Source organism: Phyllobates terribilis, unplaced genomic scaffold (genome assembly GCF_046119375.1).
Source record: "Phyllobates terribilis strain yellow unplaced genomic scaffold, ASM4611937v1 Scaffold_8__6_contigs__length_399053987, whole genome shotgun sequence".
Lineage (NCBI taxonomy): Eukaryota > Metazoa > Chordata > Amphibia > Anura > Dendrobatidae > Phyllobates > Phyllobates terribilis.
The window spans coordinates 21,821,043-21,848,441 of NW_027362768.1; the positions used below are offsets into that span (position 1 = coordinate 21,821,043).

Below are 27,399 nucleotides of genomic sequence, written 5' to 3' on the forward strand. Positions count from 1 at the left end.
CTATTTTAAAGGGGATTAAAAGTGTCATTATTGTAATTGTTTTTCATTAGTTTTCAGTCATTTTATAGGGAGAAAAAAATCTCTGACTTTAGCTTTATCTCTAATATAGAGATATATAGAATACACTGGTATACAGAGATGTATCTCTATGTACCAGTGCAAGCGGATTGTAAGAAAGCAGGATACAATGCACATTCAAGTACATTGAATTTTCCTACACTTGACAGTGTAACCTGTGGCCTATTGCTTTTGCTGCTGCCTCCAATGCTACAGGTTGGGAGTTTAACTCTCAGTGAAGACCTGCATTTAAGAAAAAAGGAGAATGAGTTAATTAGATAAGTGTTAAGTATAAACAGTATAGAGAGTTACCCTTTCCCCGTCCCCCCAATAAAAAGCCGTGACTAGCAGGATAATGGCAGGAATTTTTATTTCCCGTTTCCACTGTGATCTTCCTCTCACGTGGGTCGCCACGTAGCCATAGTCTAAGAGAGCTGCAGTGAAAGCGGTTTTGATGTACTTGCACATAGGTTATTATTGGTCAGTATACTATCGGTTGTGCACACTAATGATTAATAAAAATATGACTGTCTGAACAAGGCTTTAGTGGGAAAAGGCTATAAAGGTTTGGATGGAACATTACTCTAATTAGATAGTACATGAAAACATTCCTGTCTATAACAACAAACTTAAAGGAACCTGTTATGTAAAAAAAAACACTATTAACTGGAAGATATGGGGTTAATCTGCAGGTTAATAGCGTTCGGAAGCCCTGTGGGAAGAGGTTGAGAGCGCGACTGCTGGGAGGAAATAAACGTAATTACATCTGGCAGCCTCCGGCTTTCAGTCATAGGGTGCAGCTTCAGTCACCGCTCAGTACATAGTGAGTGACAGCTGTAACAGCGCCCCAGCACTGACTGACAGCCAGCTCCACAGTGTGATAGTACAAAGCCGTCTGTCAGCATTGTAACAGCTGTCACTCACTATGTACTGAGCGGTGACTGAAGCAGTGCCAGCCGCAACTCTGTGACTGAAAGCCGGAGGCTGCTGGGAGGAATAAAGTTAATCTCCTCCCGGTAGCTAAGTTATCAAGACAGCGTCCACATGGCTTTAGAATGCTATTAACCTATAGATTAACCCCATATCTTCAGGTTAATAGCTTTTTTTTTTGCCACAACAAGTTCCCTTTAAAATTGGTGTGGAATTGAAGCACAGGGTAAAAAAATAGTGTATACATTTTAGATGTACATTGTTTAGAAAACCACAGCACCCATTCAAAATCCCATAAACTGTAGTGAACTTCTGAGAGCCTCACAAACAAGGACCATGAACCAGTGGTAGAAAATCATTTAAAAGACATGCACAAAAAACACAAATCGGCATCTAGAGGGCAGGGGAGAGACTTTATTTAAATAACAGTGAGGGCACAATGAGGGATTACAGTATTATTTCTCAGTTACAGTGCAGTTTCTATACACATTAACATTCCTGATTATGTGCAGTTAAGGTGACATTTTTCATGGACAAATACGTACTACATCCCTTTTCTCCTCATACTATATGAGATTAGCACGGTTAGAAGTTGTTGCATTTTCCATTACTTTCGTTATAACTAGGTTGTCTTACAAATGTCCTCAAAACCCCTAATTGTTTCTCTCTGGCTACAATTCCTTTCCTGTCTTGCCCCAAAGCGTTTTTGCTCAATGACCTTTAAAGAACGTGTGATAATGCATTGGCAGAAAGTCCCTAATTTTACTTCTCGCCATATATCACGCATTGCAGTAAAATAAAAAAATAAAAATGTTGCCATGTTTTATAGCATCTTTATAATCCTGAGATAAGCAGCAACCAGGGATCACTCAACTAACCACTGATGGATTTTATGCTCATGCACAAAGATTTGCTGTACCGATGTGAAAGCTGAGTTTTCAAGTACCGCACTCAGAAAGAGTGGAGCATTCAGCTGCAGGCTGGGCAAAATACATGTGTTTTTTTTTACATGGCCTAATATTTAAAGGGAATCTCTCAGCAGGTTGTTCTATGTAATCCGAGGACAGCATGGGGTGGGGGTTAAAACACTGAATTCAATGATGTGTCACTTATTAGGCTGTGTGCTGTTGTTTACTTACACTGAAGGTATTAGCACTACGACATTATCATTGCTGTGACTAGTTGGCACTTACTTGCTGGTCTGACTCCGCCCCAAACCTCTGATAAACAGCTCACAGTCAATGTTACACAGAAAGCTGTGGTGTGGGCGGGGTCAGCTTTCTGAGCTCTGCTACATGATAAATCTAAGAACTCTGATTATGTCAGAACAGCTGCACCCAGTAATCTAAGTGATACATCATTGGATTCAGGGTCTTTTTGCCTAAATGATGCTGCTCTCAGATGAGGTAGCAAAAACCTGCTGACAGATTCCCTTTAAGTGATCACAAACCATCTGCAGAATAGGAGAAAAACCCAGCTTAACATTTTCTCTCCATCTCTTAAAATCTCTTTAATAGGATAATGCACTGTCATTATTTCATCCACTAAGGTCAATTAAACATATTTAAAAAAAATTACTGGTTTTATAACAAAGTGATTTACTACACCCAGACGAACAGTACGATTTTGTGTATTATTAATGGAATGCAGCTATGTAATCAGAAAGAAAGAAAGCCTTTGCTTAATAACAGGTTAGAGGTTTCCTCTTATTCTTTAAACTGCTGGTAAGAAGGTGGAGACTGTCCTAATACAAGGGTAGCATTTATAAAACAGTGGACCTAAGAAGCTTATATTGGTTGTATGGTTTAGGCTAGAGACACATATTTATGGCCACTGCTGGGTGCATATGCCACATTTTTTATGGTGGCTCGCTGTATAGGTTAATGCTCTGTCCTATTCAGTTCATCAAACAGTATTCAGACATCTAGCGGTCATACGTAGGCCAAAAGTACACACTTCTGGGCTGGCCTCCATCTGGTGAATAGGGGCTTATATGAGCAGTTACGTATATGTTGGGAAAGAAGAGGGTCCCCTGTTTATGACCCTCCATCTACTATCCAGAGAGAACTTCACACAGACACACCATTTATTTCAAATAAGGAAGTGTAATGATACACTTTACCATGTGGTGGCGCTGTTGGGGATCTGATTGCACCCTGTAATCAGCTCATCATCAGGGACCTATCTAATAAAAAGGATCAGTCAAATATGATGATATTCTAACGTCACCAAGTCCAACCATGTCTTCATATTATTACATGTACTTTGTAGGTATGAAGATTTCATACTTAGAACGCTGTCTCCAACATATATGATAGCACTCCCCACCACGCTCACTAGCAATCAGAAATATACTTTAAGTCCAGAGGTGGCGCTGCTCTATAGATGAGCCTTCACCCTGACACAATATCAGAATTGTGTGAAAAATATTTCTGCTCTTTAATAGTCTGGTTAAACAGTTTCTAGTGAACCTTAAAGGCATCTTCATGAATGTCCACTAATGTGCAAAATGACCGCCTCCAGTGTGTACAACAGAGCCAGTGATACATTTTTAGTCGTTTTTAGGTATAGTTCCTTTCGGTAACCATTGCTCAACCATACAACTGTATGTGAAAAAATAGGGTTCAACAACAGATGTACGCCAAGTCATGGGAATTCGGTTATAAATATCAAGGGCTTGTAATTACTTATACTGATAACTTCCAGCAGAGTTGGTGGATCCCATCAGGAATCCTAGAATTCCACATTTCAATAAGTGCAATTCTTTATTGGGCTTATCCGTCCTTTTCACACGTATAGAAAAATTACTTTCAAAATTTTAGCATGAAAAACAACTTCTAAATGACTTTTTTATGAACTAAACACAGTGAATGATGAAGAAGGGGGTCCGGAGGGGAGCAACGGGATTCATATAAAACATGACAGTGGTACATTCGTCACTAGTGAGGTGTGCGAGAACATGGACAGTGCGTACCGTATTACTGCTGTACCGTCTACCCCACAACTGCAGAGGAAGGATCAAACCATTCCACGGCCCTATTCCCTTAAAAAGGAAAAAAAAGATGGTAATGACATTGAAAGACTGGGATAAAGTCTCCCTCGCCATTATAGTCATCAGCTAGTCTTATGGGAACAATTTTGCAGAACCCAAATAGCGAAGATTCCCAGTTTGTTCTCTATAAAGAATCCAATAAATAAATGTACTGTATGAACTTGTTAGATTTAGTCAAATATGTCATCACGCACCATAATTGACTAATCTTAAGAATGTTCATTTTAGGGATACCCTTAGGCCGGGTTCAGACAGTTGCAGCAAAATGCGGACCAGACTGCCTCCATACACAGATCTTGGTCCAGGAGCTGCAATCTATTACATACATTTTTCTCATCTGTTGTGATTTTTTTCCACTATAGATTAGTAGACCATTGCGCTAAATGGAAAAATGCCCATTGTCCATAATTGGTCTGTGTGCTGTCCATCATGCATACGGACACCATACACACCGAAAACTTTCTTGTCTGAACGCGTCCTTGTGCACATACTTGGAGTAATTTTTTTTAAATGACTTTTAGGTCTACACTGTTATAATATAGGTAAATATGCGAGTCCATCTCCAAATAACAATTTCCATAGTGCTATTGATATACATCCCTTCTTAATACATTAAATAAGTTACCAAAATCAGCAGTGTTTATCGGGCGCACCACTGAGAATGAACTCCCCTTTCTAACACAAAAATAGCAAAAAAAAAAAAAGGAAAAGAAATGTAATTAGTTCAAGTTAAATGACGAACACACAAAGCCATATCTAGTAAAAGACGTCAACTGCCTGGTAATGTGTCATCTCCAGTAAGATCTTCCTGCCAGGCATTTAGCTCTCAGATATGGTGTTCATAGGGAAGTCACAGTGCAATGGCATTGCAGGGGTAATAAAATATAGGCTACTAATAATTATATATAGGTAGTCCGTTAGGAATACTTACAATCTCCTAAGAAAATATATTCATGATAACACCAAGAAGGAAAAGAGTATTCCATATTGTTTAGTACCAGGAGGAGGTCACACAGAGCCCAGCGTTGTAATGTCACTAGGTATTTGGTACAGATCTACTGCTACGTGTGGAAGAATAGTCATTGAGCATCTTATTAAAGTGGTTGTTCAGGATGTAGATATTGATGATCCATCCTTAGAATAGATCATCAATATCAGATCGGAGAGGTTCCGAAACCCAACATCCCCACTGATCAGCTGTTTGCAGGACTGTACTTGCGAGGCCGGGACACCATCACTCTTGGGTATTCCAGTTTTGCTGCCTTTGATGTAGGACCAATAAATTGTTAATTGATGGCGGTGCCGGGTTTTGGAACTCCACCGATCTGGTATTGATGTGCTCTCCTTTGAAAGTTTTTTCAGGAAGAAAAAATTGATGACCTATCCTTAGCATTGGTCATCAATATGAGATTGGTGGGGTCCGACACCCGACACTTCAACCGATCAGCTGAAAGCTGCCGTACTCAATAGTGGTCACTAGTAATTGTACAAGGTGCTGATTTCCACTGTCTACAATGCTTACATTTCACCACCGCAAGAACAGAGTTTAACTGAACGTTGGGGGTCCTGTATTTTGGACACCCACTGATCTCATATTGATGATTGGTTCTAGGGATACATCAATTGTTTAGTCCCAGACAACCCCTTTAAGGATAGGCCACCAATATCTAAGCAGAGTTTTAAATTAGCAACATGTTAATTTAATTCTGCTACAGATTTGCATCAATGGGGAAGAAAAAATCCCTTATCAAATCCACAAGTAATGTAGTGTTGTGAATTCTGTGTAAGATTACAGCAGACCTTCAGAAAAATGTACAAGTGCAGATTGTATACCTATGAGTCTACAAATGAAAATCTGAACAATTTGGTGTGAATTTTACTAGCGACTTGTGCCTATAGGGATTCAGAAATATCACACACAAGGTAAAACAATATTTAGCTCCTAATCTGGCAAAACTATATGATGTATTCAAAATTGCAAATATAATATCCAACAGCACCATTGTCACTATGCCATAGAGCATCGCGGGTCATAAGTCTTATACAGTTGAAACCAGAAGTTTACATACACTATATAAAAAGACACATATGCATGTTTTTCTCAATATCTGACATGAAATCAGAATAAACCTTTCCAGTTTTAGGTCAATTAGGATTACCATCATTTGTATTATTTGCCAAATGCCAGAATAGTGAGAGAGAGAATGTTTTAAGGCATTTTTATTACTTACTGCAAAGTCAAAAGTTTACATACACTAACATTACTTTGCCTTTAAACAATTCTGGACTGCCCATATGATGATGTCATGTGTTTGGAAGCTTCTGATCTATTTTTTGGCAACATCTGAGTTAATTAGAGACACACCTGTGGATGTATTTTAATACACACCTGAAACACACTGCTTCTTTGTGTAGCATCATGGGAAAGTGTAAAGAAATCAGCCAATATATCAGGAAGAGAATTGTAGACTTGCACAAATCTGGCTCATCCTTGGGTACAATTTCAAGATACCTGAAGGTGCCTTGTTCATCTGCACAAACAATTAAATGCAAATACAAACAAGATGGGAATATCCAGCCATCATACCACTCAGGAAGGAGACGAGTTCTGTGTCCCAGAGTTGAACGTGCTTTGGTCCGACATGTGCATATCAACCCAAGGACAAAAGCAAAAGACCTTGTGAAGATGATGGTAGAAGCTGGTAAGAGTGTGTCAATAACCACAGTGAATCGAGTACTGTATCAACATGGACTGAAAGGCCACTCTGCCAGAAAGAAGCCATTATTCCAAAATAAACATAAAAAAGCCAGATTAATGTTTGAAAATGCACACAGGAACACAGACCTTCATTTTTGGAGACATGTCCTGTGGTCTGATGAAACTAAAATTTAACTTTTTGGGCATAATGATGATCGTTACATTTGGAGGAAAAAGTGAGAAGCTTGGAAGCCTAAGAACACCACCCCAACTGTGAAACACGGTGGTGGCAGCATCATGTTGTAGGGTTGTTTTGCTGCAGGAGGGACTGGTGCACTTCACAAAATAGATGGCATCATGAGAAAAGAAGATTATGTGGCAATACTGAAGGAACATCTCAAGTCATAAGCCAGGAAGTTAAAGCTTGGGCAGAAATTGGTCTTCCAAATGGACAAAAGGAGCATACTGCCAAAATGGTAACAAAGTGGCTTAAGGATAACAAAGTCAATGTTTTGGAGTGGCTCTCACAAAGCCCTGATCTCTATCCTATTGAAAATTTATGGGCAAAGCTGAAAAGGCAGGTGCGAGCAAGTCAACCTACAAACCTGGATCAGTTATACCAGTTTTGTCAGGAGGAATGGGCCCAAATTCCAACCAACTATTGTGAGAAGCTTGTGGAAGGATATCCCAAATGTTTGACCCAAGCCATTCAGTTTAAGGGCAATGGTAGCAAATACTAATGAAATGTATGTAAACTTTTGACTTTGCAGTAAGTAATAAAAATGCCTTAAAGATTCTCTCTCATTATTCTGGCATTTGGCGAATATTAAAAAATATGGTAATCCTAATGAACCTAAAATGGGAAAAGTTTATTCTGATTTCATGTCAGATATTGAGAAAAAACATACACTATATAAAAAGACACATATGCATGTAAACTTCTGGTTTCAAGTGTATACTGGCTTGTGACTGGAATTCACCCTTTTACATATAATTTCATTTGTACAGCTGTATTATAGTCCAATTAGTAGTAATTCAGTAGGATCCTGAGCACATGCTGCTGGTTCAGTGTCAGAGCAAAGCCAACAAAATCCATATATCTAAAGTCAATCAGTCTGTCTGTCTAAAATGGGAACGCAAAATACGATACCATAACTTTGATTTCCTACAGTTCTATCTGCAAACTCTTTTGGTTTTACGCCACTCTCAATATATTGCACGTTAGGGCTGCAAACATGTACCATATAATTAAAGAGAACCTGTCACCAATAAAATGCAGCCCAGTCTGCAGGCATCATGCTATAGAGCAGGAGGTGAGTAGATTGATAGATTATTTTCCCACAAAACTTTCAGTATAACCTGTGTATTAATCATTTATACCTCTGCTCTTTATGGGATTTTCAGTCCAGTGAGTGGTCCTATCAGTGACTGACACTTCTCTCTATTCACTTTTATACAAGGAAGGCTGTCAGTTACTGATAAGACCGCTCACTGGACCGAAAGTCTCAGAAAGAGCAGAGGTTAAAGGGAACCTGTCATGTAAAAATACACTATTAACTTGCAGATATGGGGTTAATCTGCAGGTTAATAGCATTCTGAAGCTGCACAGCGCCTGCACTGAGAGCCCCATGGCGGGAGGAAATGAATGTTATTCCTCCCGGCAGCCTCCAGATTTTAGTCACAGGGGTGGATCAGCTGTGGCTTCAGCCACTGCTCAGTGTATAGTGAGTGGTGGCTGGAATCGAATCCCTGGCACTGACTGACAGCCGGCTCAGCATTAAAGCTGTCAGTCAGTATTGGAGCATGGTTACAGCTGCTGCTCACTATGTACTGAGCGGAGACTGCTGAAGCCGCACCAGTCCACCCCTATGACTGAAAGCTGAAGGCTGCCAGGAGGAATAAAGTTAATTTCCTCCAAGTAATGGGGCTCTCAGTTCAGTTGCTGGGCAGCTTCAGAATGCTATTAGGCTGTGTGCCCACTATGCGTTTTTCAAGTGTTTTTGCCGTGGAATTTCCGCAGTGAAAACGCTTTAAAAAACTCTTGGTAATACGTGCCCCATGGTCCCCAATGATAATCCGCATGTGCTGTGCACATGCTGCGGAAATTTCCGCTGCGGGTTATCATTGCGGAAAAATACGCAGCATGTCCATTAATTTTGCGGACACGCAGCATAATTGCCGCCATTGACTTGCATTGAAACGCTTGATATCTGCATCACTACATGTGCACATGCGGATATCAAGCGATTCAATGTGCGGATGGTACCCAGGCCTGGAGAAGAGGAGACTGTCATCCAGACCTGGGTGCCATAGAAATTGTAAAAAAAATAATTTAAAATAAAAAATAAATATGATACTTACCTTCCGATGTCCCCGGCCTCCTCAGCGATGCGTGCGGTGTGTTGGGCGGCTCGCGGTGGTGTGAGGACCTGACATGACGTCATTGAGTCATGTGACAAGTCACGCGACCGCTGACGTTGGCGGTTGCGTGACCTGTCACATGACTCAATGACGTCATTGCAGGTCCTTCACACCACCGCGAGACACCGGGGAGACCGGACAGAGCGGAGAAGGAGACCGGGGGCCATCGGAAGGTAAGTATAATCTTTATTTTTCACCATTCTTATTCTTTTTTTTAAACTATTACTTGGTCACACTATATAAATCCATGCCGGTTGCTTGGAAAAGCGCTTGATAACCCGCATTCAGAAATGCATGTGAAGAACGCTTGACAAACGCTTCTACCTGGCGGGAAAAACGCATGTAAAATATGCATGCGTTTTTCCTGTAAGGGAGAAGTGGAAAAAATGTGCAGCATTTCTGCATCGTGGGCACATAGCCTTAACCTGCAGATTAACCCCATATCTGCAAGCTAATAGTGTATTTTTACATGATAGGTTCCATTTAAGTGAATAAACTATAGGTTAGGGTTCATGCACACTTGCATATAAATCAGATGAGTGCAATCCGATAAAAAATGTTATTTAATGAGGCAGTGCAGATCTGCATATTTTTTCTCAGCTGTATCTGGCATGAGAAAAAAATAGCAGCATGCTGAGATTTCACTCCGAAATTGGTACAGTGAGAGAAAAAAATCTGATGCTGTACGGACCATCAGTATGTCATCCGATTTTTACGGATACATTTCTGTAGCATAGGAAACTGTAAATAGTCTTGTAAAAGATTAATAGCTGTTGAGTAAAAATGCTTAGGGTTGCACCCACAGATTCTAGTAGAGCCAGCCAGCAGAAGTCTGAATGCAGCTCTGGGTGACAATGAACAATTATACATGCTGTAATTAGAGATCAGTACACAATGAGTAAAGTTTAGTAACTTAACATGTTATGTCAATAGCCATGGTGTGACAGATTTACAAAGGTAAACCAATGCTCATCAATTCATAACATTTCCATGACCTGTTTTTAATGAGAATTCCTAGTTTTGTGCAGCCTATGGAGATGGTGCTGTACATAGTTCCTACTTACACGACTGGCGGTGTACCGCAGAGCTCTGATACACCGTGCTGGGGGTACGGTGCTACATCCATGCCCAGGGCTAGCTAGGAATAAAAGCCGTCATAGGGAATAGACAGAGGAGCATTCAAGCAGTTATTTCCCTTCTTTCTATCCCTGCCATTAGGAATGCAATATTTATTGCAAAAAGATATAAATTATTTGTCTTATTCCGCATCTTGGGCAAAAGTTGTCCGACAAGCAAGAGCTTTTGACTTGGGGATAGAATTACTGGCAGATGTATACGGGACGCTGTGCTGCTACGGCTCTGAAGTCCCACAGCTCAACCTTACAGATCGTCGTAACCATGACACGAACACACACATATAAAGGCACTGTACACACATTATAATTCCTTTAATCCGGCATCAGTGGTGCTTACCCATCACACTGAGCCTTCAGGAAGAAAATGTAAAATATTAATAGAAAATCCGCTACTCTAGATCTGACTGTCACCGATCAATCAGAGGAGTCTTCTGCTAATCCACATATTGCTGAAGATGTGTCATATTATCAGATACCAGATTAAAGGAATTTTACTGTATTTATAATTGTGAAAACATAACATATGGTGGAGTTATATTTATTTTTTACAGAAGACCTGGTCAATGATGTGTTAGGACTATAAGAAAGCTGTCAGTTAAAGCAACTATGTGTGGTATCAGACTAGCAGAGAATCAGCCAGCTAATTACCTGTAGAAGACCCGGCACAACAGAGACCCCTGTAACTGCTGTCTGCTTACAGGGTGTACCGCCATAGTCTGACAATAGCCTAGCAACGGCACTGCTGGCAATGTGCCGCCATACAGGGATCACAGGCTGGGTCCCTACAGTGAGATGGCACTGCTCTAGGCACCCTGGATCATTACCCATCACCCTCCTCCATCACTGGGGAAAGAGGAATGATTAGTAAGGCCAAGAAACAAAAGAGAAGAAGAAACCGGATGAGCTTCTGTGCACCCGCGGCTGTTACATATCTACCGCTATACCAGGGTACCGTACAGCCCTACCACCATGATAACCACAGTACTATGGGGATAGGGGGAAGTGGCAGAAAGTAAAATAAAATAACTCTGCTACCCAATATTTTTGGAGCATAAGGACAGAAGTGAGAGAGTTAGGGTATGTTCACACAAAGGTTTTTTCATTTGGGTTTGGAGTGGGTCTGCTCCGAAACCTGACTGACAGAGCACTCAAATGTACGTATGCATTTCTACATAAAGACGACTTGCTGTGCTTATGTTCAGGCTTGTCAGTGTCTTTTAACCGCTTCAGGTTTCCAATGATGCCAAGCGACTAAGAGAAGTAACCATCTGTCAAGCATTTTCCGCTCTGAACTTTATAAAAGAAGTTAATAGGAAAGCTCAAAAGACACCCAGGCATCTTTTTGATCTTCATTTTTGATCATTTTGTTAGCATTTTTGATAAAAAATAAAAAACAATAGTGGTTTCTTCACTGTTGAGTGAAATTAAAAAAACATCCTGAAAAACAGCAGTAAAAAAGGACGCCCCCCAAAAAAAACTGCCAGCGGTCAAAGACACCAAACGCTCAGAAAACTAGCCAGAGAAAGGAGCAATTCCTAAAGCGTCTTATGCTTGAAAAACAGATGTTTTCGGCCAACTGAAAAAGACATTGGTCCTGATTCATCTAACAATTTCATCAGAATTCTGGCTTAAATTGTTTTAGAAAAAAGGGCAACATTTTGTGGCAACTTTTAAGTTGTGCAAAAATTTAGTAACTTGTGGTGTTTTTATACAAGATTCTCCCAGGTCCTCCAAAATGTGGGGAGCTGGGGCGGGAGGGGGGTGCGGCGAGGCGTGACGCCCCTGCTCGTCTAATTCATGACAAGCTGAGGTGTACCCTAAGCCAGAATTATTAGTCCAGTTGGGGAGGCGCACACCACTTGTCGGACGCTCCAGATTCACCTCCTCATTAATCAGGAGCGACTGATTCCAGCCCCCAGTACGCCCCATCATCAAGACCGGAAAGAAAATCTCCAGTCTTGATGAATCGGGGCCATTGTGTGTACATTCCCTAAGACTGGTTTCTGTCTGTTGTATAATAGATATAAATGTGAATCTTTCTTTTTTGGGGGATAAACACACAGGTCTAATTTATCAAAATAGTCTGAAAGAAAAACTGTTACCAATAGCAACCAATCAAAGATCAGGTTTGATTTCATTTTTAAGAAATGAAGGCTAAGTTCTGATTGTTTGCACATAGCTTGATTTTTTTTTTACTTCCATGAAACTTTTTATTACCTAAAATTGTGTAAATGTATATGTAATGCAGTATAAGTGCGGTAATATCACCGTCTTCCCCAGTTTACAGCACCGCTCCGGTCCTCTTCTTACCCACGCCATTCCAACTCGCCGGATTATACTGGGATCTATGTGTGAGCTGAAAGTCGGCTTTATAATGTGAGGTTATACAGCATCAGAACGAGACTTCACAGACTTACACTGTAACAGCGTCTTCTGGCTCACACATAGACCCCAGTGTGAAATGGCAGGTCGGAATAGAAGTCACGCGAGTGAGAAGAGGACTGGAGTGGCGCTGGAAACCGGGAAAGACGGAGATTGGCGAGATTATTACCGCACTTACACTGCATTTCACATACACATACATTTACACAGGTGTAGGCAGTGAAAAGTTTTGTGGAATTTTTTATTTTTCATGTGTGACTGGTCATTATCTGAATGCACAGATTTGCTTGCCCTCATGCCAACCTGTATATAAAAAAATAAAATAATAGCAATTCCAAAAAGTACCTTTGAAATAGCATACCACAACATGATAAAATAATTACATGTTAACATTTTTGGCTTTGTAGAGCTGTTTACACATTCAGTTTTTTTGTCGCAAATTATTCTATGATATGACTCAAAATTGTTGGGGTTCAGAAGATAACTGACCATGAGAATGTGTAGGCCTCGGTGGAGAGGTGGCCATATTGTGAGAGGGAGCGTGTAGGTTTCTGAAGCTCCCAGAGATATCACTGATTGACACATCTTCATAGTTGATCGCAGGAAACAACCAGTTTACTACAAGCGGGAATAAAGTGACGTAATAGCGCACACCAACGCTAGTGCAGACAGAAAAGCTTCTGTCATAATTCTAAGTATCTGAAGTATCCACTCCACGGTGCAGACCCACGGAGACAGAATGAGATGAAAGGAAACTAACAAGTCTGTGAAATGGTCAGGTGTAACAGAAACACAATGGATTCCTCCTGGTGGACTGAAATGATACATCTAGGACACTTGGTGACACAGTAGTTATAACAGGGACATTTCCATTCCCCTCCTTCTAACTTTCACAATTATTCTGGGAGCTGAAACAAATAACCTCAAAGACGGGAAATATGTTCGAGAGGACTATTTGGACTTTGATCACCGTTTGACTCAATGTCCTCTTTTTCCCATGGCACGTGAGAGTCTAAACTCTTATATGGAAGCTCATCATTGGATTTCTTGATGCTGTATACTGCTCCCCCATCTGGTCTGCAGAAAAGAGAGGTGGGACGTCCAGTTGATCCAGGTGCTGCTGCCTCATGGAGAACCATTTTGGGAAATTCCGACCTACGTCTGTCATAGTCTTTACAAGATGCCTCCCCTCTATTTTGCTGGTGGTTCGTGGTAGACACATGTTTTCTGTAAAGGACACTGTCATCCTGGCCATAAGTCCAATTTTGTCCAGAATCCAGGCATAGTGATGTCAGGTTGTTCTCACTGGGAGTATTTGTCTTTTTCTGAGGATGACAAAAACTCAATGTTGTTAAAAGGATCAAATCCAGGTCCCTAAAAATGGGGAGGAACAGCAAAAGCAGACAAATCAAGCTGAAAGCACTAATTATCATGAGAGAATAACGAGCTATTATGGCAATCATTGTACCGTGCTGAAAGCAACAGGTAGGAAAACCACAGAGATGTCATCCCCAATATAGATGGACAGAGAACAAATCACCACCTGGGATTATTTTAAATTAAATGGGCATTATAAGTATGAGGCATGTAATGACTGACAGTCGGCTCTCCTCATCTATGTGTCTCACACTGGTAACTCCCCCTTTTATTTATAATAATCTCTGGAGGCAGATTCTCAGAGAGCTCTATGTCCGGCCCATAGTGCTGAACACCTCATTTACATATTAAGAAAAATGTGGATTTCTCTGGAATAAGATATAGGATCACAGATATCAAGGTATCATTTTATTCAGCTTCCTATGACCTGTATGTCCATCTACTCTGTTTAGGAGGGTTGATCCTACTGACAGATTCCTTTTAAGATTGCGCATGCGCCGTACCCCGTACGCACTGCGCACACTCCAGTCACCTGTGGTCCCTTCCTCCCGCACATTATTCACTCAGCTGGTGCTTAGCTCCGTATACCTCTATCAGCAGTCCACACGGATATGTTCCATACTTCTCTCTTATTGCTAAATCATCTTCTTGGGAATATTAGAAGCAATCTGCTCTCTACTTTTACCGATCCTGTTACTCTGTTAACCCTTACTGGCACATATGAATCATGTAATTATTCCACAGAAAAAAAATGATTCCTTCATTGTAGTTGTCATGATGGACTCTGTCACTGGATTTGAGATGTCCTTGAGAAGACAGCATTACAACTGTATCCAGGAGTACAGTTATGTCCCTTCTTTTGTAATCTGATGTATATATCTCTTTCTGTTAAGAGTTTGCCACAAATTTGCTCCCACCTTCTATTTTCTCCCTCCCCGTCTTTATGATTGTTTTTTTCGGTACTTAATATGTACATTTCTGATCACCTAACTCATGTATTTTTGTACAGATTATCCTTGAACACAGACCTACTTGGTTGAAGCATTAATTCTGGAATATAATCTGTCATGCTTTTCCGGAGCAAATAAAACACCACGAAGCATTATAAAGCATAGCGGTTATCCATTCTTCTTGTGCCGGGACTCCAGGGCTTCCGGTTACTGGGCTCTGCCCCTTTCCTGGGCACGACTCTTAATGCAGGGTGCATCATGCTGTATGGACTTCATCATACAAGTACAATAATCTCAGAAAACTACTGCATTTATACAAATGTAGGAAAATTCCTCAGGCAATAGCAGGGAAAATCTAACTGTGTGCTGGGTTTGTTTTATTTGCTCACACATGAACTTAAGAAGATCATCAAAGATCAGTAATAATAAGAAAAAGAAAGATGGATAATGACAATAGTTTATGAAAAATCAACCAAAGAATATCAAACCAATATAATGTTCAAAATAAATGCTTAAAAATAAAAAAATGTAAATATGGTGAAGATTTGCAAAACATGCTGGGATGGGGAGCCATGGGAGACGTCATACATACTTGCCTACCTTTGGTATAGGTTTTTTCGTCCACACTCAATGACTTAGATTTGGCTTGCTAATATCAAGTCCAACAAATTGAATGCAGGAAAAAAAAACATCAACGCAACAATGAAAGTCAGAAATTACAGGAAGCATCGACTGTGCGGATAAAAACTGGTTACACACTATATACACACTAAGCTATATCGATATTTGTAAGCCGGCCAGTAACAGAACTGACTGCACACTTCTACATCATCAGCGGATGGACGTGGTACGATACCCTTAAAGCTAATTTCAAGGGGTTACACGGAATCAGGGACTTTTAATTTATGTCCCTGTGGGGCTAAGCACTTATCGGCAGGCAGTTGCTAACTCCCTGCCTGTGCTGCCCTGTGACCATCTCTCCCAGTTCAGTGCGGTCACGGACCATTCCATCTGGCGATTCTCCCGCTTCCAGTGACATCACATCGACAGAGCACCCCTTCTCTACCCCTCTGATCTGTCTACATCATGCTGATTGACAGCCGCCCACCTCCCCCCAACTGCTGGGAGAAGGCTGGCTGTGGCTGCCAATCGGCATGAGATCGGCAGTGACGCCCCGACCTTCTTTGTTGGTGTGAGGTCACAGGAGACAGCAGAATCTATGCCTGCGCCGAGAGAGACAAGAGCCCCAGGTATCCCCTTTAAGTAACGTCCTAGATTTATATTCAAGTCTATCCTCAGATAACGCTATCCAGCGATTACACACGTGGTCAAAATTGTTGGTACCCCTCGTTTAATGAAAGAAAAACCCACAATGGTCACAGAAATAACTTGAATCTGACAAAAGTAATACTAAGTTAAAAATCTATGAAAATGAACAAATGAAAGTCAGACATTGCTTTTCAACCCTCCTTCCACAGAATTAAAAAAAAAATTAAACTCATGAAATAGGGCTGGACAGAAATGATGGTACTCTTAACTTAATATTTTGTTGAACAACCTTTTGAGGCAATCACTGCAATCAAACGATTCCTGTAACTGTCAATGAGACTTCTGCACCTCTCGACAGGTATTTTGGCCCACTCCTCTTGAGTAAACAGCTCCAGTTGTCTCATGTTTGAAGGTTGCCTTTTCCAGACGGCATGTTTCAGCTCTTTCCAAAGATGCTCAATAGGATTTAGGTCAGGGCTCAGAGAAGGCCACTTCAGAATAGTCCAATGTTTTCCTCTTAGCCATTCTTAGGTGTTTTTAGCTGTGTGTTTTGGGTCATTATCCTGTTGCAAGACCCATGACCTGCGACTGAGACCAAGCTTTCTGACACTGGGCAGCACATTTCTCTCTAGAATCCTTTGATAGTCTTGAGATTTCATTGTACCCTGCACAGATTCAAGACACCCGGTGCCAGATGCAGCAAAGCAGACCCAGAACATAACAGAGCCTCCTTTTTTATGTTTTTTTTTTCAACAATGGTCTCCTTGGTCATCTCCCATGAAGTCCACTTTGGATCAAACAACAAAGGATGGTGCGATCTGACACTGATGTTCCTTGAGCTTGAAGTTCACCTTTAATCTCTTTAGAAGTTTTCCTGGGCTCTTTTGTTACCATTCGTTTTATCCATCTCTTTGATTTGTCATCAATTTTCCTCCTGCGGCCACGTCCAGGGAGGTTGGCTACAGTCCCATGGATCTTAAATTTCTGAATAATATGTGCAACTGTAGTCACAGGAACATCAAGCAGCTTGGAGATGGTCTTATAACCTTTACCTTTAACATGCTTGTCTATGATTTTCTTTTTAATCTCCTGAGACAACTCTTTCCTTTGCTTCCTTCGGTCCATGTTGAGTGTGGTACACACCATGTCACCAAACAGCACAGTGAGTATCTGTAGCCCTATATACAGGCCCACTGACTGATTACAAGATTGTAGACACATGTGATGCTAATTAGTGGACACAACTTCATTTAACATGTCCCCTTTGTCACATTATTTTCAGGGGTACCATCATTTCTGTCCAGGCCTATTTCATGAGTTTAATTTTTTTTTACAATTCTGTGGAAGCAGGGTTGAAAAGCAATGACTGACTTTCATTTGTTCATTTCCATAGATTTTTAATTTATTATTACTTTTGTCAGATTCATGTTATTTCTGTGACCATTGTGGGTTTTTCTTTCATTAAACGAGAAGTACCAACAATTTTGACCACGTGTGTATGTTCTTCAATGCTGGCTGATCTTCAACTATGGCCCAGGCCACAGCTATAATCAGTGACTCCAGTTTTACTGCATTGGTTAATTCACCTCAATTTTTCTGGGGCTCTGCTGCTCTGTCTCTTCTCTATTCTTTACACTGCAGCTCTACTCCTTCAGACTGACTTCTTTATATAAGAAAAAGCCTACCGCAAGCTCACATGGAAATCAGCAAATGCAGAGCTTCTTTCTAAGACACTGAACACTGAGAGAAAGGGGATTATCCAGAGACTGGCACACAAGTAATGAGGCAAAAGGACCTTGGTAAAAGGAAGTCTAGAAGTAGGAAGCCTAGAAGAAGGAAGCCTACAAGTCGGAAGCCTAGCAGTAGGAAGCCTAGAAGTCGGAAGCCTAGCAGTAGGAAGCCTAGCAGTAGGAAGCCTAGCAGTAGGAAGCCTAGAAGTCGGAAGCCTAGAAGTCGGAAGCCTAGAAGTCGGAAGCCTAGCAGTAGGAAGCCTAGCAGTAGGAAGCCTAGCAGTAGGAAGCCTAGCAGTAGGAAGCCTAGAAGTCGGAAGCCTAGAAGTCGGAAGCCTAGACGTCGGAAGCCTAGACGTCGGAAGCCTAGAAGAACGCCTTAGGGCTAAATAAAACGTCTATTTGACCACTGAAAAATACAAACTGATTATATGTAAAAAAAACAAGATGTAAAATGTCAAATTCCTGTATTTGGATCAGAAAATGGGACAATACAGACAAAAGGGAGAGCAGAGATTAGGAACATACCGTGACCTTGTAGTCCAAATCCTCTACAGAGCGAAAGAAGTCCAGACTCTTAGCAGCGGTGAGGCGGCCTCCTCCAGGATCAGAGCTGTGCGTACTTAGTGAGTCCAAGATCTCTCCAAGAAGATCCATCTCTCCTCCTGGGCGAGATGACAGACTCACATCATCGTATGAAGCATCACTGTCGTACAAATATGCAGACGCCTCTTCACTGTCCTCTGATGATAACCTGTGCAGGGGAGATGGAGGCACGAACTGTGTTTAAAGTGACGAAAATTATACACGACTCCTATAAAAAGATATCCAGAGCATTGGGCAGGGTGAATGTACAATACTCCATCCGCACTGATAGCAGCACATGGATAGATGTAACACACATAAAGGTTTGGTGCGACTTTGAAAACATCCTACAATGATGTAAGAGTGATATATCGTGATTCAAAACTATATGTAAACCTCAGGGAAGTAATTCCTACATAGCCGCAGAAAATAAGCAGGAATTTGACTGATAGTCCAGCACTTAACTCCCTGGGCGTTACAGTCATTGCATCTTTGTTCTGAAACTTAAAGAAGCTGTAACAATTATTTCTGGCAGTCTCACGGAAAATGAATGAACGTGCTATACTAACAGGGATGTTCTTTCATCAAGATTTTGAATTTAGTGTTCTTATAGTAGAGAAACAAAGAGGAATAACAAATGGCCAGGAAGAGTTGCTTAACCCCTTCACCCGCGGGCCATTTTTTATTTTCGTATTTTCTTCCCCTTCTTCCAAGAGCCATAAGTTTTTTATTTCTCCGTCCACATAGTCATATAAGGGCTTGTTTTTTGCAGGACAAGTTGTATTTTTGAATGAGACCATTCATTTTATCAGCATTTCACATGTTTTTTTTGGCTTTTTATTTAACATGTACACTATACGGTAAAACGGACCGGGCAATATGATTCTCCAAGTCAGTACAATTACGCAGATACCAAACATGTATCTTTTTTTTTATTTAAGTGGTGAAAATTTTATGGGGAGATTTGTGAAAAAAAAACAAACTGTGCTTGTGTTGCATTTTCATTTTTCAGAATCTGGGGCTGTGTGACAACTTATTTTCTGCCGCCTGATCTGTCGTTTTTACGGATACCATTTTGGGGTAGATACAATGTTTTGATCACCTCTTAATGTATTTTATTGCAATGTTGCGGTGGCCAAAAAAATGCATTTCTGGAGTTTCCATTATTTTCTCTCATTACGCCGTTTACCTATCGTATTAATCTACTTTACATTTTGATCAAACTTTTACGAAAGCAGCAATACCAAATATGTGTATTTTTTCTTTAACCTATTCCTTTTTAATGGGGCAAAGAGAGGGGTAGTTTGAACTTTTGTGTTCTTTTATTTTTTTAAAATATTTTTAAAAGCATTTTTTTTTTACTTTTAACTGTATTTAATAGTCCCCTTAAGGGACTTGAAGCTACAATCATCAGAATTCTTGTACTATACATAGCAGGGCTGTGGAGTCGGTAAGCCAAACCACTGACTGACTCCTCAATTTCCCTGACTTAAAACTCAGACTCCAACTCCGACTCCACCTCCACAGCACTGGTCACTATTGAGCGTGTACATAAAGTGCAGCACAGATTCATCTCAACTAAAAGCAGAGATCCTTAGATCAAGAACAGAACAGACATTTATAGGACATTTCATAACTTTCCCAAATTCTTATGAAAACATTTACAGCACATCCTGCATTGTACTACTGACCCAATTTATTATATATTTTAGGAGTCAGAGTTGGTCCATTTTATACCGACTCCAACTCCGACTTCACCAAAATGGACACAGACTCTGACTCCACAGCCCTGATAAATTGCAGTGCCTCAGCACTGCTATGTATAGATAAAATCACGGTCTCCTATGAACGCCAGCTAAACACGGTCTTTCACAGGAAGATCATTATAATGACAGGCATGGGGTCTTCAGCAGACCCCCGCTGTCATGGCAACGCATGGGCGCCCCGCAAACACATCACGGGCTTGCCAATGGGGAATGACACACCCCCCCCGCCGGCACATGTAAAATGCCACTGTCAAAGATTGACAATGGGACAGAACAGGTTAAAAGCCGTGGGCTGATCTCCACTCCGCTGATTAAATCAGCCTCTCTTTTCCATACTGTGCCCCCTCTTCACACTGTCCTCTCATACGGTGTCCCTCCCTATGGTGCCCACTCATCATACTTCCCCTCCTTGCTGTGGCCTCACACTGCCACCCCATGCTGCCCCCACACTACCTCGTCTCTATTCTGTGCCCCTTACACTTCTCTCCCCCCATACTGTCCCCTCACACTATTCCCCTCAATAGCCTCATCACACATTTTCCCCCCTCCCTCTTCATACTGTCTCCTCACACATTTCCCCCTCACTCGCCATACAGTCTCCTCATACATCATACTCCCTATATTGTTTCCGTACCCACTTCTCCCACTCATACTGTTTCCTCACATATTCCACACTCACCATACGGTATCCTCACAGATCCCCTTTGCTCCCCATATTGCCAAACTGCCTCCTCACAAGTCCCCCTCGCTCCTCATACTGTGTCCGCACCAATCTCCCCGCCCCTTCCTCATATTGGGTCTGCGCACCAAGCCCCCCACTTCTCTTACTGTGTCCACCCCACTTCCCCCCTCGCACCTCATAGTGTGCCCACGCCACTTCTCCCCCCTCGATCCTCATACTGTGTCGACCCCAATCTCCCACATTCCCCTTCCTCATACTGTGTACACACAAATCCCCCTCTGCCTACTCATTCTGTGTCCACAACAATCCCCCCCACTCCTCATTCTGTGTCCACACCAACCACCCCCCTGGCTCCTCATACTGTGTCCACACTAATCCCTCACTCTCTCCTCATACTGTGTCCGCACTAATTCCCCCTACTCCTCATAATGTGTCTGCAACAATCCCCCCTCCACTTCTCTTAGTGTGTCTGCACTAATCCCTCCAACTCCTCTTACTTTGTCTGCACTAATCCTCCCCCACTCCTCATACTGTGTCCACACTATTCGCTTCCACTCCTCCTAGTGTCTGCAACAATTTCAGCCGCTTCTTACAGTGTTTCCATTTAAATCTCCCCTTACTCCTCATATTGTGTCAGCACCAATCCCCCCACAGCCCATCTTCATACTGTTTCCGCATCAATCCACTGAACCCCCTTACTCAGTGTGTCCACACTAATCCACACCACACTCCTTTATAGTGTGTCCACACAAATCTCCACCTTACTCCTCATACTGCACCAATCCTCGCACCCCCACTCCATACACTTTGTCAGCACCAATACTGTGTCTGTCTTTCTCATGTCTCCTAAAATTTATTTTCCCCTCAATTACAATAAATCTTCGGTCTCTTCAGCTCCAGTTGAGCGCTTACATGACCAACGTTCACCAAGCCTGTGTGGTGCTGGAGAGGGATGTCAGCAGCGTGATCAGATAACCTGGTTGCGTTGCTAACGTCGCCCTGGCCCGAAAGAGCCAATGTTTAGGGTTTCAATTGTACTCGCGTCTGAGAGACGTGAGTACAATTGATTACTTCTCTGAGTCGACTGTCAGCTTGACAGCCGGCACAGGGAGAGGCCAACTCCCACTCCAGGAGGCGGAAAAATGCAGCCCCCGGGGAAACACATCGGACCGCCGCATCAGGTGGCCAGATGGAGCCCCCCTGCTAGCTGTGCCAGGGGTGCCCTGATAACCCCCATTCCCCCAGATATGGGGTCCTGCGTAAAATTTGTATTCAGTGAAGATAGACCTTCCCATTACTGAGATAAGAAATGGCAGTTGCAACTGATGAAATTCTATTTAGAGGGGAGGAGGGAGGAGCTAGAGGCAGCGCTCCTTCCTTCTCCTCCCCATCCTACCTATATAGAATAATCTCTTTAGGTTTTTGTTTCAAGTTTTTGCGTAGCATCCCTTTTCTTTGAGCTGGACATTACGTTTATATAGCTCCCAATGGCTGGCTGTCCATTAGTCAGGGTCTCGGTTCTGCTTATCCCTTATTCACATTTACGTCATTTGACATATGGTAAGGTTTTAATACTAGGTTATTAAAACCTTACCAAGGTGACCGTCAAGGTGACCCTCCAGAGTACGGTCACCTTGACGTGTGGGATGGCCTTTACATTTTTTTTAATCAAAATTATGTTAACTAAGTACCCTATGTTATTTTCATGCACTGTTGCTAATTATTTACAGCAGGGTATTTGCTCATTTTGTTTTTATCTTTTGTTTGGTTTTGTCTATTTAATGGCAAGTGTGACATGCATCTACAGGTTGCATGCACATCAACTTATATTCCAGTTCATCTCTTTAGGTGTTAGAATCTTATCAGTAGTAACAGTCATCTCCTATCTACTGATATATGGTAGTCTGTCTTCATGGATACAGATTATACCTCAAAATTGAGACTTTTGGTAATGACTGATCCATTCAGAGAGGTATATTAATGCTCAGCCAGCAGCCGCAGGCACGCTCAGCCAGGAGCCGTATGCACGCTCAGCCAGGAGCTGTATGCACGCTCAGCCAGGGGCCGTATGCACGCTCAGCCAGGGGCCGTATGCACGCTCAGCCAGGAGCCGTATGCACGCTCAGCCAGGAGCCGTATGCACGCTCAGCCAGGAGCCATATGCACGCTCAGCCAGGAGCCATATGCACGCTCAGCCAGGAGCAGTATGCACGCTCAGCCAGGAGCAGTATGCACGCTCAGCCAGGAGCCGTATGCGCGCTCAGCCAGGAGCCGTATGCGCGCTCAGCCAGGAGCCGTATGCGCGCTCAGCCAGGAGCCGCATGCGCGCTCAGCCAGGAGCCGTATGCACGCTCAGCCAGGAGCCGTATGCACGCTCAGCCAGGAGCCGTATGCACGCTCTGCCAGGAGCCATATGCACGCTCTGCCAGGAGCCATATGCACGCTCTGCCAGGAGCCGTATGCACGCTCTGCCAGGAGCCGTATGCACGCTCAGCAGGGAGTGGTATGCACACTCAGCCAGGAGTTATATGCACACTCAGCCAGGAGTTATATGCACACTCAGCAAGGAGCTATATGCACGCCAGTAGCTGAACAGCTCTCGGGGAAGTCGGGTTCAAGTGATCGGTGGGAGTCTCAGGACCCCAATCCCCACTGATATGGTTGGCACAATGAAATATGAAAATACATTATAAAGGCTTAGTTACTCTTTAATGATGATATCAGCAGCGTGCCATATCAATGGTATCAATTCACGGAAAAGGACTATTTTCATTTATTCTAAGTACACTTCCTATACCTTTATTTCTATCTCTGAATTATGGCTCCATGTGGATGCCAGCTATTTAGTGCCAAAATAAATTCTAAAGGCTTCCTTATTTTCCCCTCATCCATGAGATGCCTCACTACAATCAAAACTCTTCAGCTCCTTCACCCCAAGGTATGCAAAATCACAATTTGCAGGGGTGGATTAAGAGTAGCAAGGGCCCCGGGCAGTTTAGAAGGCGTGCCCCCCCCCCACCACACACACCTGATGTGTCACGTGACATGTCACATGATCCCCTGTAATAGATCATGTGATAGTTCACGTGAAATTAATTTGGCACAATATTAATATATTAATTATAATATTTTTTTTTACATTAATTGTATCACTTAATATTGAGCACAATTAAGTATGCTGACATACCCTATATACAGTATGAGACCCTACACACAATATGAGCTGCCAAAATCCTCCTATACACAGCAGGAGGCCGCACGTAGCCATCTACACACAGCAGGGGGCCGCACGTAGCCATCTATACACAGCAGGAGGCCGCACGTAGCCATCTACACACAGCAGGAGGCCGCACGTAGCCATCTATACACAGTGGGAGGCCGCACGTAGCCATCTATACACAGCAGGAGGTCGCACAGCGCCATCTATACACAGCAGGAGGCCGCACGGCGCCATCTATACACAGCAGGAGGCCGCACGGCGCCATCTATACACAGCAGGAGGCCGCACAGCGACATCTATACACAGCAGGAGGCAACACGTAGCCATCTATACACAGCAGGAGGCCGCACGGCGCCATCTATTCACAGCGGGAGGCCGCACGTAGCCATCTATACACAGCGGGAGGCCGCACGTAGCCATCTATACACAGCGGGAGGCCGCACGTAGCCATCTATACACAGCAGGAGGCCGCAAGTAGCCATCTATACACAGCGGGAGGCCGCACATAGCCATCTATACACAGCGGGAGGAAGCACGTAGCCATCTATACACAGCGGGAGGCCGCACGTAGCCATCTATACCAGCAGGATGCCGCACGTAGCCATCTATACACAGCGGGATGCCGCACATAGCCATCTATACACAGCAGGAGGCCGCACATAGCCATCTATACACAGCGGGAGGCCGCACGTAGCCATCTATACACAGCAGGAGGCCGCACATACCCATCTATACACAGCGGGAGGCCGCACGGCGCCCCCCAGATACAGCGGGAGGCCGCTCGGCGCCCCCCCAGAGACAGCAGGAGGCCGCACGGCACCCCCCAGAGACAGCAGGAGGCTGCATTGCGCCCCCCCAGAGACAGCAGGAGGCCGCACGGCACCCCCCCAGAGACAGCGGGAGGCCGCATGCAGTCATGCACACCCACAAACAAATATAGAAATATACAGTACAGACCAAAAGTTTGGACACACCTTCTCATTTAAATATTTTTCTGTATTTTCATGACTATGAAAATTGTACATTCACACTGAAGGCATCAAAACTATGAATTAACACATGTGGAATTATATACTTAACAAAAAAGTGTGAAACAACTGAAAATATATCTTATATTCTAGGTTCTTCAAAGCAGCCACCTTTTGCTTTGATGACTGCTTTGCACACTCTTGGCATTCTCTTGATGAACTTCACGAAGTAGTCACCGGAAATGGTTTTCACTTCACAGGTGTGCCCTGTCAGGTTTAATAAGTGGGATTTCTTGCCTTATAAATGGGGTTGGGACCATCAGTTGTGTTGTGCAGAAGTCTGGTGGATACACAGCTGATAGTCCTACTGAATAGACTGTTAGAATTTGTATTATGGCAAGAAAAAAGCAGCTAAGTAAAGAAAAATGAGTGGCCATCATTACTTTAAGAAATGAAGATCAGTCAGTCTGAAAAATTGGGAAAACTTTGAAAGTGTCCCCAAGCGCAGTTGCAAAAACCATCAAGCGCTACAAAGAAACTGGCTCACATGAGGACCGCCCCAGGAAAGGAAGACCAAGAGTCACCTCTGCTTCTGAGGATAAGCTTATCCGAGTCACCAGCCTCAGAAATTGCAGGTTAACAGCAGCTCAGATTAGAGACCAAGTCAATGCCACACAGAGTTCTAGCAGCAGACACATCTCTTCAACAACTGTTAAGAGGAGACTTTGTGCAGCAGGCCTTCATGGTAAAATAGCTGCTAGGAAACCACTGCTAAGGACAGGCAACAAGCAGAAGAGACTTGTTTGGGCTAAAGAACACAAGGAATGGACATTAGACCAGTGGAAATATGTGCTTTGGTCTGTTGAGTCCAAATTTGAGATCTTTGGTCCAACCACCGTGTCTTTGTGCGACGCAGAAAAGGTGAACGGATGGACTCTACATGCCTGGTTCCCACCGTGAAGCATGGAGGAGGAGGTGTGATGGTGTGGGGGTGCTTTGCTGGTGACACTGTTGGGGATTTATTCAAAATTGAAGGCATACTGAACCAGCATGGCTACCACAGCATCTTGCAGCGGCATGCTATTCCATCCGGTTTGCGTTTAGTTGGACCATCATTTATTTTTCAACAGGACTATGACCCCAAACACATCTCCAGGCTGTGTAAGGGCTATTTGACCAAGAAGGAGAGTGATGGGGTGCTACGCCAGATGACCTGGCCTCCACAGTCACCAGACCTGAACCCAATCGAGATGGTTTGGGGTGAGCTGGACCGCAGAGTGAAGGCAAAAGGGCCAACAAGTGCTAAGCATCTCTGGGAACTCCTTCAAGATTGATGGAAAACCATTTCCGGTGACTACCTCTTGAAGCTCATCAAGAGAATGCCAAGAGTGTGCAAAGCAGTCATCAAAGCAAAAGGTGGCTACTTTGAAGAACCTAGAATATAAGACATATTTTCAGTTGTTTCACACTTTTTTGTTAAGTATATAATTCCACATGTGTTAATTCATAGTTTTGATGCCTTCAGTGTGAATGTACAATTTTCATAGTCATGAAAATACAGAAAAATGTTTAAATGAGAAGGTGTGTCCAAACTTTTGGTCTGTACTGTACATACACGCATAAACACATTTGAAACACAAAAATACATATAAACAGACATCACACAATGATATCTGCCTGCACACACACACACTCTCACTCACACACACTCATCATCCCCCGGCTCCAGTCATCCAGCTCCTCTCCGGTGCAGCAGTGCAGGGCACATACTGTGTGACGTGATGCTAGCAGACACGGCCGCGCACAGGGTCATGTCTCCTAGCAGTGATGCGGCCGGGCCAGCACACAGGGAAGTTAACAGCTGCAGTGCTGGCCCGGCCGAAGAAGAAGCAGCGGCCCTGCGCAGCTGCTGGGGGAGCGATCCGGGGGCCCCCCCGCCTCAGTCTGCCGGTATGTGCCGCATTGGCGCCCACATATTATAATGAGGGCAATCTGGCCATGGGCCACCCGGAGTTCCGGGCCCTGTGCGGTAGCCCAGATTGTTCTCATTATAATCCGCCTATGACCATTTGTATAAATAATGGCACTGACATGTGAGCAAAAATGATTTTGGCAAACTTTTGGAAAAGTTTGGAAAGCATTCATGCTGTTGTCAAGATAACATGTTCCTCCTGCC

The 27,399-nt window shown here is 43.0% G+C and overlaps 1 protein-coding gene across 5 annotated transcripts in view; it reads right to left on the reverse strand.

Moving 5' to 3' along the window:
- Positions 1-1,381: 1,381 nt before the first annotated feature.
- The window catches only part of DENND1B (DENN domain containing 1B), a 252,584-nt gene continuing 226,566 nt past the window's right edge, over positions 1,382-27,399 (reverse strand). For 4 of the 5 annotated variants that reach the window (XM_073642869.1, XM_073642870.1, XM_073642868.1 and 1 more), the window contains 2 exons: positions 18,531-18,756; positions 1,382-14,001 (listed from right to left, as the gene is read on the reverse strand). In XM_073642869.1, the coding sequence (XP_073498970.1) occupies positions 13,600-14,001; positions 18,531-18,756 (628 nt within the window). In that variant the 3' untranslated portion in view covers positions 1,382-13,599. Of the gene's footprint in view, positions 14,002-15,603; positions 15,653-18,530; positions 18,757-27,399 lie in introns of all 5 variants that reach the window. The other variant, XM_073642871.1, reaches the window with a different exon arrangement.